Consider the following 17072-nt stretch of genomic DNA (forward strand, 5'->3'; position numbering starts at 1 on the left):
GCTCATGGCACCAGAACTCAGTACCTGGTTCTGAATGATCCAGAAATACAAAGAAGCAGAATGAATCTTCTGGATAAAAAAAAATAAATACAGCAAATAAATCAACTTGATTTAGTAGCGCCCACTACAAAAAACTTAAAAGGGCAAAAAAAAAATATTAATATTGCATCTCTGTGGCCTGTCCCATTTCATGTCTACTACAATACTGCACACCCTGACTTGATATCCGGTTTTAATCTCACTTCCCCAATGCTAAGAATTTCCCATGCTTGTCTCACAATTTGAGTTCCATTATTATTTTTACCCTCCCTGCCCCCAAGCTCTACTGGAAATCTTATCCATACATCCACTATCATTTAGATACTCCCTGGAGCCTGATACAGAACACTATCACTAATTTAGAGAACCAGTCTTTTTTAAAATTAGTTTCTTTCAGAAACACAGATCTAAGTAATTACAACAGCTGCAATAAACTGATGCTCCATAATTTATTTTATTTATTTTTTTTTTTTTTATTAAAGACTTAAACGCAAAAAGGCAGCTAGTTAAAAAATCTCTGCACTATGCATCCCTATAGCATGTGGAAGGGAACAGACTGACAAACAGTAAAAATACAACCTATTACCGCTGGAAGGGATAACCTCTTAAGTGAAGCTAGCACAAATGTTAAAATGTTAAATGTATTTATAATGTTATTTAAAATGTCATATATAATGTTATTTAAAATGTTATTTAAAATGTTATTTGTTATAATGTAAGCCGCCCACGTGGCGACAGTTTTATTTCACTGTACACCGGTGTGATATGTATTTTATACAGGAACGTCGGTTTATAAAAACTATAAATAAATAAATAAATAAATAAATGTGCACTGTACATAAGAGCATCAGAAGCAAAGCAGTGATGGCCAGAGGGGTTTGCAACATCAGTCTCACTCAACATTTTCCTACCATCTCAAATGTTATCTAATTGTTTTTCATTAAAGCAACACAACCACCCTTTTTTAAGTCAGAAATTTTACATTCAGATTTTCTTTGGATATCTATTTTTGATATGTGGAGGTTCATAGCAGCAATTCCTCGGAAGTTCCTGGTCTTTCACTTTTAGTCTTCTTCATGGGATTAAAGTTTCTGAATGCACACCTATTTAACCACAATGAATACAAGTTAATCAGGAAGGTGAGCATGAGCGCTTTTGCAGCCTGGACTTTGGCTCTCACTGGCTCCCAGCAGTGGCTGGAGGTCTTGAAATGCTGTATTTATCCCTCAGTGAATATCTGTTTAAATAAACTATCATGTTTGGAAAAATATATAGGTGAAAATTGGTTAAAACTGAAAATGAAGGTTCGTATTTATATAGTGCAGTATGTCTCATTCACATTTCTTGTACAGCATTTTTCTGTGCAGTTTTGTGTTTGATGCATTGACTTACCTGTTTGTAAAAAAAAAAAAAAAAAAAAAAGTTTCCACAAATTTTGATTTAAGCTGATTCCTCCATTTTACATTCTTTCTTAGAAAAACAAAATACCATACTGGGTGAAACCAATGGTCCGATCTGGGTGGCTTGGAACAAGTACCCAATGGGAAGATCCATTCCCTGTTGCTCCCTTTCAGCAGTAACAGGCGATGCCCAAGTCCACCTGATTAGTAGTTGTTAACTGACCTGTCCCACCAGAAACATCTTCAAGCCTTTTTAAACCCAGCCATGCTACCTGCCTCAACTACCTCCTCCAGCAAAAAATTCCATAGGCTCAATTTTACAGTGCCTGAAGAAATGCTTTCTTGAAATTGTAACCCTCCCCAAGGGTCACTAAAGCTGTCCAGGGTTCACCCGAAGATCAGGGAGTTCTGGGTAAGATGCAGAACTCTTGCCCTCTGCAAGCATCTTCTGTAAGGAGGGGGAAGAGAGAGTTTGGTGCTGTAAAAGATGAGGTAATTTGGGAGGTGCATTCCCCTCCTCGGGGAATGGGTTGGGGTTATATAAGATGCCCCCCAGGCATCTGTTGGGTGTCTCCTGTGAAGAGACAGGGCTGGTGAAGCATCCAGAGATTTCTGAAGCAAGGAACAGGAAAGATTCTAAGCTGAGGGAAAGGGTTTTGATAGTCTACTAGGAGGAGGATAACCCTTTCAAATTAAGTGGTAAATCCTTGTCTGAGCAAGCTCCAGTGCAAGAATTGTCTAAGACGGCCTTGGGGTTAAGGTGGAGTGTGAGGAGGAATCCTCCTGCTCCGAGAAAAGTGATAAATTACTGAATCTGGTTTTTTGGTTTTTTTTCTTGTGGGACTGCATCCAGCTATTCAATTTAAAACTTTACTATTCCTCTGCTGTCTATGCTTGGATTTACAAAAAAAAAAAAAAATTCATTTTGGAACCAATATCTGTGTGGACATTGGACTTTGCTCATAGTGGCAGTTCTTTCCCAACTGGTGAGCTCCCAGGGCTGCAGCAGTGGCCCGCACGTCCCTCTCTGGCTCTGAAAGTAAAACCCGAGGAAAGGGGGTTTACAAATATAGGGGTAGATTTTATAAATTTACGCACGCGCATACTTCTGTTCGTGCACCAGGCGCGAACAAAAGTACGCTGGATTTTATAACATGCGCGCGTAGCCGCGCGTATCTTATAATATCCGGGGTCGGCGTGCGCAGGTTGCACATTTGTGCAACCTGCGCACGCCGAGCCCAGCGCGCGCTGCCTCTTCCCTCCGAGGCCGCTCCGAAATCGGAGCGGCCTCGGAGGGAACTTTCCTTCCGCCTCCCCTCACCTTCCCTTCCCCTACCTAACCCCCAGGCCCTATCTAAACCCCCCCACCTTAGTTGACAGATTTACGCCTGCCGAAAGCAGGTGTAAATCTGCGCGCACCAGCGGGCTGCTGGCATGCCATCACCCGACCCGGGAGCTGGTCCGGAGGCCTCGACCATGCCCCGGGCCGGCGTCACACCCCCGACACGCTTCCCGCCCCGCCATTAGTCCTGCCCACCCGACACGCCCCCGGCATGCCCCCTTTGCAAAGCCCCGGGACTTGCGCACGCCGCCAAGCCTATGCAAAATAGGCTCGGCGCGCGCAGGGGGGGTTTGGGGTAGATTTTCAAAGGGGTACGCGCGTACCCCTTTGAAAATCTACCCCATAATTGTATACCTGCATCTGGTTAATTTCACGGCATGTCTCCTAGTCCTTGTGTTACTTAAAAGCGTAAATAATCCTGCCCTTTTAAAGTTGCTCCACACCACTGCGCATTTTATAAACTCATCTATTATTATCTACTCTGTGTCAAGCTGAAGAGCCCTAACTTGTCAAGGTTTTCTTCAAAAGGGACTCATTATTCTAGACCCATTTTCAATCATTTCTCTAGTTTCACTCGCTCTCTTTTTGTTTTTATTTATTTTTATTTTCTCTTGTATCCTTTTCTCTTTCCTCTTGCATTTCTTTGCTGAATTTTGCTGAAATTTCTGGCATCGTTAGTCTCCACGTCCCATCTTTTTCTGACCTCTTCCCTAACTCCCTTTGACTCTCCCCATGCCCCTCTTTACCAGCTCTGCCGAGCTAAACGTCTTTCCTCCTTGCAAAAGGAGAATAGACCTATTGTAGTACCATAAAGCAGCTCCTGCTTCTTTAACAGGTTGTTCAAGCTCTCCTTCCTCTTTTCTCGAGAGTGAGAGGATTATGAGAACACTCTCATCCTAACAGGACTGGTTCCTTATTTTAGGTAAATAAAATGATCTTTTTCTTTTCATTACACCCATGCAGACAGTTTGTTTATTCATAATTATTTTTGCCAGGAGTTCATGTGCGTTGCTTAGTTGGCCCCCGTAAACATCCCTCATAACATTTACAGGACTCGGTTATAACGAGCACTATAAAACTGATCAGGAGATGTGGATGAAAAGGTTGGATGGGCCGTCACGTTCTGTTTCGCTGTTTCTAAGCACAGAGCAGGAGCAGCAGTGACACCAAACCATAGGTGAAGTGGCATCAATATCTATCCTGTTACATGTACATTGGTATAATGTGTGTTGTGCTGTTTGTACGTGTGTATTTTTACAGCGCCTAATGGTGATATATATTTTATGTAGATAAATGTTTTCTGTCCCTCTAAGGACAGAGGTTACACACTGTGGAACTACACCTACTAGTCAGCATTCTGATGCAAACCGTATGTCCATTGCAGCTACTTACGTAGGTCATTAAATACAGCTTTATAAATCACCAACTCTGCATTCAGCTTCATCGGTTGAAAAGTAGATTTCACAGGCATGAGAAAACCTGGGATTGATTGTGGACTACCAACATTTTTCTTTTATAAACAGATGGCTCAAGCCCAAACTAAGTTTGACTATGCTACTTTCTACAACTGCAGCTATGCTTGTAATTGGAATAAGTCTTTGCACACTACAAAATTTAAAAAGAAGCCAGCTGAACTTGTCTACATAGGGGCAGATTTTATAAATCTGAGTACGCGGGATTTTAATAGATACGTGCGTAGCCGCGCGTATCCATTAAAATCCGGGGTCGGCGCACGCAAGGCTGCCCCCAAAATCGGCAGCCTGCGCGTGCCGAGCCGTGCAGCCTGCCTCCATTCCCTCTGAGGCCGCTCCGAAATCAGAGCGGCCTCGGAGGGAACTTTCCTTCCATCCCCCCGCACCTTCCCTTACCTCCCCCCGCACCTTCCCTTACCTAACCCCCCCCCCTCCCGGCCCTATCTAACCCCCCCCACCTTTGTCGGCAAAGTTACGCCTGTTGGAAGCAGGCGTAACTTTGCACGCGTCGGGCCGGCTGCCGTGCTCCATTTTTGCAACATTTCTGGGAAATATAGAAAGTAGGAACTCTGAAGCCTTCCTGGCAGTTTTCGAACTAACTATGAGGTTCTGTCATGGATCCCACACACTCTGATAGACCCAGAAAGAGGATGGGAACAGGGGAGAGCACGGCACTTGAAATAAGTCTCGCAAATTGCAGAAAGTCATTTTTTGGCATAGGTCTGCTCTCTTTTAATGTGCTGGTTGCCTGGAACAGCCTCCCAATGGAGAAGGTGCATCTCAAAAAAGATATAGGTCTGATGGAGAAGGTACAGAGAAGGGCAACCAAAATGATAAAGGGGATGGAACAGCTTCCCTATGAGGAAAGGCTGAAGAGGTTAGGGCTGTTCAGCTTGAGAAGAGGCGGCTGAGGGGGGATATGGTAGAGGTGTTTAAAATCATGAGAGGTCTAGAACGGGTAGATGTGAATTGGTTATTTACACTTTCGAATAATAGAAGGACTAGAGGGTACTCCATGAAGTTAGCATGTAGCACACTTAAAACTAATCGGATAAAGTTCTTTTTCACTCAACGCACAATTAAACTCTGGAATTTGTTGCCAGAGGATGTGGTTAGTGCAGTTAGTGTAGCTGGGTTTAAAAAAGGTTTAGATAAGTTCTTGGAGAAGTCCATTAATTACTATTAATCAAGTTTACTTAGGGAATAGCCACTGCTATTAATTGCATCAGTAGCATAGGATCTTCTTGGTGTTTGGGTAATTCCCAGGTACTTGTGGCCTGGTTTGGCCTCTGTTGGAAACAGGATGCTGGGCTTGATGGACCCCTGGTCTGACCCAGCATGGAAATTTCTTATGGTCTTAAGGTGGAGGTAAAAACAATATAACTCACCTCTAACCATCTTCCAATAACTACCCATATGCAGAAAACCATTACTTCTTAGCACTACCTCCACGTAAAAAATCTACAATAAGTTCAGATGGACAATACCTAGCAAATACCATAATCTCTTGTTAATGTACCTCGTCAAATCTTTGTAAATGTACCTCGTCAAAGTTGGTTAATATATTATGTTAATTTTCCTATCACTTCTCTGCTCCAAGTTGTACTTATCCCTGTTTTATTGTAACTGTAACTGTTCAGCACCTGTTATTTACTTCGTTCACTATACCTTTCATCACACCCTTGTTTATTGTAAACCGGCATGATGTGATACTCTCACGAATGCCGGTATAGAAAAAACTAAAATAAATAAATAATAAAATAAATATCAGAATTCAAGAAAATATGTAAAACATGGGAAGAGCATAGAAGTTAAAGCCAGGTCTATGGTACTGCATCTGGGAGGGAAAATTAGCAAACTAAATGGGCCTTTTGGTCTTGAGATTACATTATATTCTATGCATTTAATATTGGCGAGGGCAATATTCAAAAGGCATTTACTCAGGTAAATATTTATTTATCCAAGAAAAATGGGTTAACTGAAAACGACCCTCCTCCAATGTGGCTGAAATGCGCAGAGGTTCACTAGGACAAATTCTTTTAGCCATGGAGTGGCTTTCCTGGGAGCAGTTAGAGGAGGAAACTAGCATGCGTTTAGGTGGCTTTCAAGGTGTATTTGTGATATTTCATCCCCACAAACAACAGAAGAAGAATGCCTGGGCGCTTTTGGCGCATGAACTGATTTTCCAAGTCTCTCTGAAAACTCCCTAAAGTGCACGGTGTTAAAAGAACTCATATTGCGCCCCCGTAATTTCTTCATGGAGAGGATGGTGGATGCCTGGAATGCCCTTCCGGAGGATGTGGTGAAGACCAGAACTGTGAAGGACTTCAAAGGGGCATGGGATAAACACTGTGGATCCATAAAGTCAAGAGGCCGCCAATGAAGAGAGGGTGACTCGCCAGAATGATGGCTACTGCCTGGAGACAATACCCTTATTCAATAAACATACAGATGGTTACTGTGACTCCAACATCGCTCTAAGCTTCAACAGCAAGAGGAAATGGAAAAAAGGGTTCGCACTCACAAAGCGGGGAGTAGCTGGCTTGTTACGGCGGTTACTACCCCAAACCAAATGTGCCTGATGCTTCACTTTCAATGCACATCCAGCATGGCTCTCTGCTTCAACGGCAGGGAAAAAGAAAAACAACCAATAAGGGCTGTATAACATAGTCTGGGTAAAACAAATAAGCATGGGTGTAGCTTGCTTATTGCGGCGGTTACCACCCCTACTACCCCTAACTAGTCAAGCTAGACATTTCACTTGGATGCAGCTCCATCACTGCTCTCTACATTAATGGTGGGGGTGGAAGGGAAAAAGAACCAAGAGCTAAGAGAAACAGATAAGTATGAGAGAAAAAATGTGTGAGGCTTGCTGGGCAGACTGGATGGGCCATTCGGTCTTCTTCTGCCGTCATTTCTATGTTTCTATGTTTCTATGTAATGTTTTGTACCTGCAGCGGGATATTTCAGCATGGCTCGGCGGCAGGTGACCCCAGGCCGCAAAATCCACTAGTAGGCCTGCTTTTCACAACACCCAACCTCTGCAAATTAACTGGGCTAAATGGGTAAAACTCTACCCGACAAACACTGATCATGGATACCCTAACAACCTGACCTATTTTCCTTTCTAGAGAGCACGGCTGCCTACCCCTGGCCCAGCAGACGTTTGATCAGTTAGACTGACATGACACTCCTTATCAAAAGGTGTATGCGACACTGCCACCACAAGAGCTTTTCCCTTTAAATCTGTGGTCTACAACTGTGTGCACGCTGAGAATTCTGCAGAAACTGTTGAGCTAGCCATTTGCAGAAAAAGAAGACAGATGAGCAAACAGGAAATGTATGGGAACTGGTTTAGATTTGTTTTCCCGACGACATAGCAAGCATATTACAGGCTACTAAATTCCAGCGCAGTGCAATTTGTTACCTGGAAATTCAATAAAACTAACTTGGAAGTGATTGTCAAGAAAAATAAATGCGAGGAAAAGAAAAAAAAAAAAAGAAGTGCATCTTTCTTCTTTGGGACCACACAATGCAAAAAATATTAATCAAGTTCTTTTAGATTCAGTTAGTTAGATCTAGAAATGACAGAGTAAAAAACATTGCTTTTCTGCTGTGTTATGAGGCAGGCATTGCAAGGCAAAGCTCCTTGGGTCTGAACTCATGACAGATGGCTCTATCCAAAGATAAACTGGCAAGAGAGGCACAGACAAAAATCAATTTTCAAATGTTTAAATTTAATAAAAATAAAAAGCATGCTGCAGTATAAAAAGCTTGCTCTAAATTTATCCACTAACATTCTGGATCTGCTGATGCAAATGTGATCATTTTCTTTTACTATGAGCACAACTTTGATAAAAATCAATCCTCTACCCTCCAGATGTCTTACATCTAAGGGACCTTCGTTTTTAAGGTTTTTGTGGTTTTTTTCCTAGGAACTTCAATGTTCTAACAAAAAATAAAAGATGAGTGCAAAAATGACTGTTTTAATACAGCAGAGAAAAATCAGAGAAAAAGTCTTATTTCACCAATTCTTTTGTTTTTGTAACATTGAAATTCCCAGGAACAACTTAAAAACTAAAAACGAAGGTAAGAACATAAGAACATAAGAAAATGCCATACTGGGTCAGACCAAGGGTCCATCAAGCCCAGCATCCTGTTTCCAACAGTGGCCAATCCAGGTCATAAGAACCTGGCAAGTACCCAAAAACTTAGTCTATTCTATGTTACCATTGCTAATGGCTGTGGCTATTTTCTAAGTGAACTTAATAGCAGGTAATGGACTTCTACTCCAAGAACTTATCCAATCCTTTTTTAAACACAGCTATACTAACTGCACTAACCACATCCTCTGGCAACAAATTCCAGAGTTTAATTGTGTGTTGAGTAAAAAAGAACTTTCTCCGATTAGTTTTAAATGTGCCCCATGCTAACTTCATGGAGTGTCCCCTAGACTTTCTAGGGGAGGTCCCTGCTCCCATCACATGTTATTTGCCACCTGTCTGGCTTTCAAGAACAGTTTATTGACCAATATGGAAAATGAACACCCATCTCCCATCAGCACATTTTCAAACCTCAAATTATTTTACTGTGACTGAGGTCGCCATGGCTTACTCAGGTAGCCCATTTTCAGCTGGCGTTTATTTTGGCATCACCAGTGCAAAATGAGGACAGTAAATGCCTACAGCAGTTTAAAGCTGAGGTTTCACTACTAGCAGTGCTAACACTACCAGCTCAGATCAATACCCAAGTTCTTATGAAAAGTCTCAGGTTTGAAAATGGACAAACTGTGACCTGGGCAATGTTGCTCTATCTTCTTATTTGCGTCAACAGAATATCAGCATCCAGTAAAAATTAACTAAGGTGTCCAATACTACTCAATAACTAGGAATGCCTACAATTTCTTGGAGTTTAACCACCCAAAAATATCTTGTTTTATTAGTGAAAAAAAAAAAAAGATTTATTATAGATAAAAAAACAAATCAAATCAATAAAACAAAATTACTTTTTGAACATGTGTGTACTGTAGCTCACTGTATGCCGTAGAGCTTCTTAAAAGCCTTTCAAGAATAGGATTCACTTTATTCTCCAACTCTTACTGCTTCTGTCGTTTAGGTGTAACAAATTGGCAAAGTCTTAAACAACCCAGTTCAAAGGCTCTGTGCATGCCGATTTTTTTCAACGGAGTTTACAAATTGAACATTCTAGCGTTGACATCACAGACTCAACTTCCAAACAAGAATCCTTTGAAAGTCAGCTTTGTTTCACTTTTTGGTTTTCACTCTCATTGTTCAGGGTAATTATCTGCAGCAGCAGCAGCCCTCACTTTGTATACTGGAGAGAGGTTTCATGGGATGGCGGAAAGGGCTTCTTAAACCAATTCATTCCTCTCTGGCTAAGAATTGCATTAAGCTTTACCTGTATAAGATACTCCTACATGCACAGTGACAATACACACCAACCAGAACACACTTTACATGGGCTCCCATTCCCTGTGCTCCCCAAGTAGCATCAAGAAGAGACACGAGTGGCTGCTCCCATTATGAAAGAAAAACAGAGAATGGTTTTAATTTAGCCCACCCACAGTTGGCGTACAGAATGGAAAATATTACAAAGAGAAATTTACTAAGAGACCCCTACTGAACCAGAGTAAAGCATGGAAGGATTAGTGATCGAGGGTTAACATATTGCATCTGAACCAGAGTGGAAGGATTAGTGATCGAGGGTTAGCATATTGCATCTGATAAGAACTAGAGGCAGAACCCCCTTCACTGGAGTTGCCCCTGTTTGGTTGAATGTTGCTCTGCTGTTTTTGAAGGGGGACACAGGATTCTGCATTGTTCAGGTGCCAATTAAAAACATGGCTGATCAGGCAGGTGGAGGAGGCCACTATCATCTTTTATTTGATCAGCATGTTCGTTTTTTCAAGTCTATGGATTTTTTGGTGAAAGATTCTAATCTGCATACAGTTAATACAAAATAAAATGTATTACATTTATATCAGAGAATATGTTTTATTGTTTGTGTACTGTTTTATTATTTTAGAGTTGTCACTTTGTATGGATTCATCTCTGAAAAGGCAGAATACAAATTTGAAAATGTAATGAAATTCAGGGCCCCCAAATTGTGGTCCATGGGCCTAACCTGACTCTCAGAACCTGCTTTTCTGGCTCTTCATGCTTGTCATTCACCTAGCTGGCTCTGGAATCTGGAAGAAGGTTTTTGTTATTTTTCTAGGCGCATGGGAACCAGAAAGGCTGGTGGAGTTTCCCAGTCCACACAAATGGGAGAAAAGCTGCCAAGCCCGTGTATAGGAAAGGGGCCTCTGGTGGGAAGGCCAGGCTCTGCCAGCAGGAGAAGAGCTACCGGATCACACCAAACATGCATGCCCTTAGCAGGGAGGGTTGGCCCAACCAACAGAAAAAACACTACATCCACATCAGTGAAGAGTTCCACCAGGCCAGACCCGGCAGCATAAGTGGGGGTGGGAGCAGGACAGTAAGGGAGTGAATGAGAACGAAGGGAAGGGAGAGGAAAGGGAAGAGTGAAATAGGAGAGGAGAGAAAACAGAAGGGAAGGAAATGAGAAAGACGAGGCAAAGGTAATGCGGATAAGAAGGATAGGATAGGAAGGTGGGTGACTGAAAGGAAGAAGGCGTGAGGAGGAGGGCAAGGCGGAGAGAAGAGGAAAAGGGACTGAGTGAGAAGAGCGAGCGGAAACTCCAGTGGATTCTCCATTCCCAAGCCCTCTTAACTATTTGAAATATCACATGTGGCTTTTCACTTAAAAAGCTTGCCTACTTTCTTATTAACACGGAAGATAGGAACATGACTAGTTACAAACATTAAATACACTCAAAGGGGGTAATTTTAAAAAGGATTTCCATGCATAAATCTGGGTTTTACAAGTGTAAATGCACTATACCCATGTAAGTGGGCCTTTGAAAATTGCTACAAAATATGCCATTGAATTGTCCATAGATTATTCAAGTGTAAGAGTATGTTACATGCATAAATGGCTTTTGAAAATTGCTAAGATAGTATGGCAATCCAATTTTGCAATGTAGCAACCAGAAGACGACGGATCAGTAAAAAATGGCCTATGTACTGAGATAAATAATCTTTTTTTTACTGATCCGTCTTCTTCTGGTTGCTAAGGTAGTATGTTACACTTGCACGCACAACTCACCTTGAAAATTCATCTGTAAGGGCTTAAGCATAAAACACCTGACCACACCAAAACTTTTAGGAAACTATACAAATATTCAAAAAATAAGCAGCTCAACTATTTTCTTCCAGATTTGTCATGCTGCTGGATAATTTTCACCCCTTCTACCTTACCTGTAGTGTCGTGAAATCTCTTCCTCCACCTGGGTAACAAAGTCACATTTGGTACATGAGTGTTCCTTGTTCTCCTGGACAGATCCTTGTCCCTCAGTCACCAGCAAGTGATTCACTTCCTGTTTGACATCCGACACCTGGGCTTCATGTGTATTCCCATAATGGAGGAGAAGAACATCTACATCAGGAGAGGAGAACGAGCACTGATCGCACTGGTGTTTGACTCTTGGACTTCCTGTTACTCCAGGAGACAAGTGCACCAGCAAGAGAGCACAATGGGAACAACTGCCTTTTCTGCAAGCAAACGGGTATGTAATTTCTCCGAGGTGCTTTTCTGGGGTGCAGAGGCCTCGAGGACAGAACTGACAGTGCTTAATGGTGCATTTATGAATATTGTGTAACTGCTGATAATGGCGCAACAGTGGTGCCACCACTATGACTTCAGGGCCATGATTCTTTGAGTACCTATAGTCACAAAACTGACAGTTGTAGCTGGTCATCATGTTATCGTCTGCTGCTTTGCTGGAGAAGTCTTTCTTTTTTGCCAAGCTAGAGCCCTTTTCTGTTTTTACTGTGATCTCTCCATCAGCATTTTTGATGGGATCATTTTGATTATTGACCAACCCCTTAGACAGCTTGTCATCTGAATCTGGACTACTGCCTCCTGACTGGCCGACCCCATGCTGCTTGCTATGGTGTTCGAGCAATTTGAACGTACTGGATGATTCACAGCTGAAACTACAAAATTTACACCAATAGTAGTTGGTACCCTCTGTGCCATTTTGCCGAGAAGAATCAATTGGTTTGATGGGCACAGCGTATCCCACTGGTGTCTCATCTGCTGCTTTGACAGTGATTTTGTCCTGCCACTTCCCCATATCTGCAGAATCACAGGAGCGAGGGGTTGGGCTGGACTTACTGGAATTTTTCTCACCGGGTTTACCAGAATCAGAGGCGGGAAGGGACGTTTTCATTTTGTTTGGGTGCGTCTGTAAAAAGTGTTGCTCCAGTTCAGTTGACGAATTGCCCATGTAGGTAAAGTTGCAGAATTTGCAGCGGAAGTATTTGGTGTTGCCTTGGCAATCTGGAGTTTTGCGTCCAATGCCAATGAAGGTTCCACCTAAGATAACCTAAGAGAAATGGAGAGAGAAAGGTATGAACAATGTTAATGATGTAATAAACTCATAACAGAATAAAAAAAAAAATAATTTGACATCTTCAGAGTACAACTAGCAAAGTATAAAATGGAATCTGTGCCAGTGCTGCTATTTGCTTCTGGTGACTAGAAACAGGACCTAGGAGTTAGGAAATCAGGTCTATTTCAATTCACTTATTAAGGTAATGATAATGATTATAATGAAGATACAATTATATGAAGTTCTACTTGATTATAAAGGTACTCAATATAAATGTATTTCTGTAATGCAGTATATCACATACAAAAATAATGTCATCAATTCATCATTTGTAAAATATTTTACAGAATAAAAGCAAAATATATAAATGGAGTTAAATGAAATTTGATAGTATGAAGATGTGAAAAGAAATTCAAGTGCTTAGAGAAAAAGCTTCAGTCCTGAATCATTCTCTTGTGAATTAAGTTAGTCTTCCTTTTGGGGAAGCTTTAGGGCTTGGCATTAGGGCTTTGAGAGGTTAATTTTAGAAGAGCCCATGTTGGGCTGAAGTCTGCATGTAGAAATTAGAGAACGTGCAGAATCCTGGGCAATGCATGTAAACACGTACGCCTGCTTGGGAGCAGGCGTACGTGTGAGTGTGACCTTTCGTGTATACTTTCGAAAATCAGAAAGACTGGATGCAAATGGTTTCCCTGCCCCCACTCTGCCCCTAGCATGAAGCGTGAATTGTTTCCCCGGGCAATGTCCAAAAGCCCATTTATGCACGCCTGCCCTTTTAAAAAGTCAGCCTTATACGCTGCTGGACTGCTAAAATAATATCAAATTGCGCTACAAGTGACACATTTGAGCGCCCGGCAGAAGGAAAACAGCAGCTGCTGTTTCTGCAGTGACCCCCGCTGGCCAATAAGTGATGGTACAGGTTAGTCCTGAAGGAGACTTCCCTCCGGCCATCAGGAACAGCATGGGCTCCTATATTGCCATATATCCTTCTTCCCCACGTGGTAAAGGAAAAATGGAGAAAAGATAAGATTAAACTATCAAGGTTAAGGGCTTGATTCCTTAAGTATTAGAAGAAAAGCCGTAATGAAACAAGCCCTAAGAGTCTGGGATATCTGGTCTTGCCTTTCATCTTAAAAAAAAAAAAAAAAAAAAAAAAAAAAGAGTACCCCCAACCCAGCACACTTGAAAAAGAAGGGTTGAGCCAGTCTGTCCATTTTCACTGGTTTTATGCATTATTCCCATTCAAAGAAAACGCCCAAGAGAAAGGAAGACGTTAAAAAAATGTTAAAGCCTCTTTAACAACATAACCTCACGCAACCCCACACCACCATCATCATTACAAAAATAAAACAGTAACTGTTCTTAATGACAAAATTACACTGACAGCAAGAAGGAAACAAGGGTTACCATAGCACACATCATTAAAATCACAGTTGTCATAGCAGCCTCTCCTACTCCTCCCATGGGCGAACCACATCTGCATTGTGATGTCACAGAGAGAAGGGAGGGGTGCAAAGACACACTCAATCTGCCTCAAAGGTTTCTTTTTTTTCCCCCCCAGTAAAGTATGTCATGAGAAGATTTCTCCTTTCATGCGGACAGCACATTATTTCCGAGGTGTGGAAATCTACTTGACTCTTCCCTAGAGTTTTAAACACTTTTTAACACCTACAGCATGTTGCTCTGCTTGGTCCCAAAACAGCTGTGCTCATCTGCACAGCAGCATTATACTCTGCATTCCAGCTGTGCTAGATAGATTACAGGGTACAGAAGTGCTACAGCTACACAAAAGGCGTAATTGTAAAAATATGGGATTTTATCTGCTCACCTACCCAAAGTGGTAGAGAACTGGAGAAGACAATAAATACCCAGGCAGACTGGTTGGTACCATTGGACTTTATCTGCCACCATTCACTATGTTACTACAGAAAAACATTTCTTCTCAAATGTGATTGTTTTTCAAGATTACTTGTGATAGATTAAGCAAAAAGCATAGTTAGTCTTCAGCCCTATATAAAAGCACATCGAGTGATTCACAAAATACTCATATTAAAAGAAGTTCTCAAAAATATAATGCACAAGAAGGGACATATTTTAAGATTCAGACTAGACGTGTTTCAACCCCTTTACTTGCTATCACAAAGTTGTTCTTGCTTTTTTCTTAAATGTTTTCTTTGCAACCAGCAAACAACCAGCTAACAACTTAAAATCCAAGCAGTCCCAGGTAAAAAAGTTGTTTGGTGAGCAATCACAATTTTAAAGCAACATCATCAACATTGTGGAAAAACAAGACAAGTAAAAAAAAAAAAGAAAAAAGCTACATTAAAAAAAACAAAAACCCCAACATGGCTATGTTTCAGCAAACCCCCAACTTTAGAAAAAAATAACCATCAGGAAACAAAACCAGTCCTGAAGATGTAATCCACATTTAGCTAGTGAAAACAGAGAAACTGTGCTAAGTCATAGGGGATCCGAACTAGGTGAAGGATATTCAAACAGCCAGCATGCTGACTATATCTCAAAATGACATGGAATACATAAAGCTGTATGTATGTAAAGCTGAAACAGAAAGAAGGGGTGGCAAAGCTGCAGCTACTCTGCTGCATCCACCCCAGAGGCGTGCACCATGCACCTCTGCTACTCTCTGGGTTTCCCGAATCTGGGGACATGAAAAACCCTGCTGCAATCTGTCTGCAAATGGACAGAAAAGTCTGCACTGTCCGCAGCACGTTTTGATGGGCCCTGAAGCTGTGCACCATTGTCTGCCTATACATGTACTGCAGTCTTGCTTCCTGAAGAGATTCAACTATAAAATGACAAGAACTATCCTAGATATTAGTTTTGACAATTATTTTCTTACCCATTTTCCACTAAAACAAGGTCAAATCAGGGTTTTGAAAAATGATTTCACATTTTGTTTGCTCACTACATTGCTATTTTTTCCTTTGAGTCCTTTGATAGATTTTTTTATATATATATTTCATCAACAGTACCAATGTTATTGGTTTTGTTTAGTTTTGTTTTTGTTTTTTTTGGGGGGGGAATTATTAAAAGGTGTGGGGGGAGGGGGTTGTCATTTTGACCACTTTTGTCTGTTTCTGTCTTTTTGTGTGGTTTATTTTGCCTCTCATTCCCCTTGCTGGTGAATAGCACCACCCAACACAAAAGCTGCAATATGTCTAAAACATTTCAATTTTGCAAGAAAAGTGAATGTAGCCAATTTTGGTAGCTCCTCCATTCTCCAAATCATCATGAATGATGGATTAGTGACAGTGAAACACAAACCTTCAGAGATGATATCTGATCCCCAACAGCTGATGCCTGAACCTAAAACAAGATATCGGACCTCTGATGCCTGATGTTTGACCCTTCCTAGCTGATTCTTTATGGCTGATCTCTCTAAAGGAACCATGAAGGAGCTCTTAAAGGCTGCAGATTCTTTGGGTAGGCAATATTTGCTGTCGGATGATATCCTAATGGGAGTGCTACTTAATTTACCCTCAAATGATTAATAGCAAACATCTCATCTACGCCATGTTAGCAGCATGTTTTAAAAACTCACACGTTGCCTTAAAACAGGACAGTCCTGGCATGAGTCCAGTGATGGAACGCCAGTATAAATAAAAGTGATTTCCTAGGATAAGCCAAGAAGAGAGTCAGTGCTAAGGGACAAAGGCAAATTTGAAGGGTGGTATCATTTGCCCCTTAGCAAAGCATGAAAATGAATTGGTGCTGCTCGAAGAGACAACAGAGACCCATCCTATTTTCCCCAAAGAGTTTGCCAAAAGCAAAATGGGAGACACTGATTTTAAAGTAGAGGACACCTACTTTTCCCATAGCTGCCAATGTCAAGACCAACAGGATGCAGATATCACCACCCCTGGAGGACGGGGCTGTTAATGTGTTGATAAATACTGATTAAAGGTCACTTTCAATTTCATCTACACTTGTTTTTTTTATTATGAAAATTTTTTTTTAAAAAGGAAAACTAAAAATCTCCATCCCTGATTACATGTAGAAAGTTGATGTATTGGTTCTTGTAACCAAATATTTAGGCACAAACAACTAGAAAAAGATAATCAAGAGGAAAAAGTCATGTGAAAACACCCAGAGTCTGATTATTTCAAATAAAAGGACGCAAATGAACCATAAAGCCACTAGCTCTAATTATGCACAAACTTAAGTGACCAGCTAAATAACAAATCTAAATACGGATATTTAAATAAAAAAGGAAACAGCAATAAATGTAATATTTTGATACAAATCCTTTCCACTGACATTTGCGCTTGTACGGTGTTAAATGAGTTGCTCGGTGAGGACCAGAAACCAATTCTGAATAACCA

The 17072-nt window shown here is 41.2% G+C and overlaps 1 protein-coding gene across 3 annotated transcripts in view; it reads right to left on the reverse strand.

Annotated features, from left to right (window-relative positions):
- TRPS1 (transcriptional repressor GATA binding 1) overlaps positions 1-17072 on the reverse strand; it is a 504317-nt gene that overhangs the window by 353818 nt on the left and 133427 nt on the right. For all 3 annotated transcript variants that reach the window (XM_029591916.1, XM_029591917.1, XM_029591915.1), the window contains exon 3: positions 11594-12723. In XM_029591916.1, coding sequence (XP_029447776.1) covers positions 11594-12723 — 1130 coding nt within the window. The remainder of the gene's footprint in view (positions 1-11593; positions 12724-17072) is intronic.

This window comes from Rhinatrema bivittatum, chromosome 2 (genome assembly GCF_901001135.1).
Source record: "Rhinatrema bivittatum chromosome 2, aRhiBiv1.1, whole genome shotgun sequence".
NCBI lineage: Eukaryota > Metazoa > Chordata > Amphibia > Gymnophiona > Rhinatrematidae > Rhinatrema > Rhinatrema bivittatum.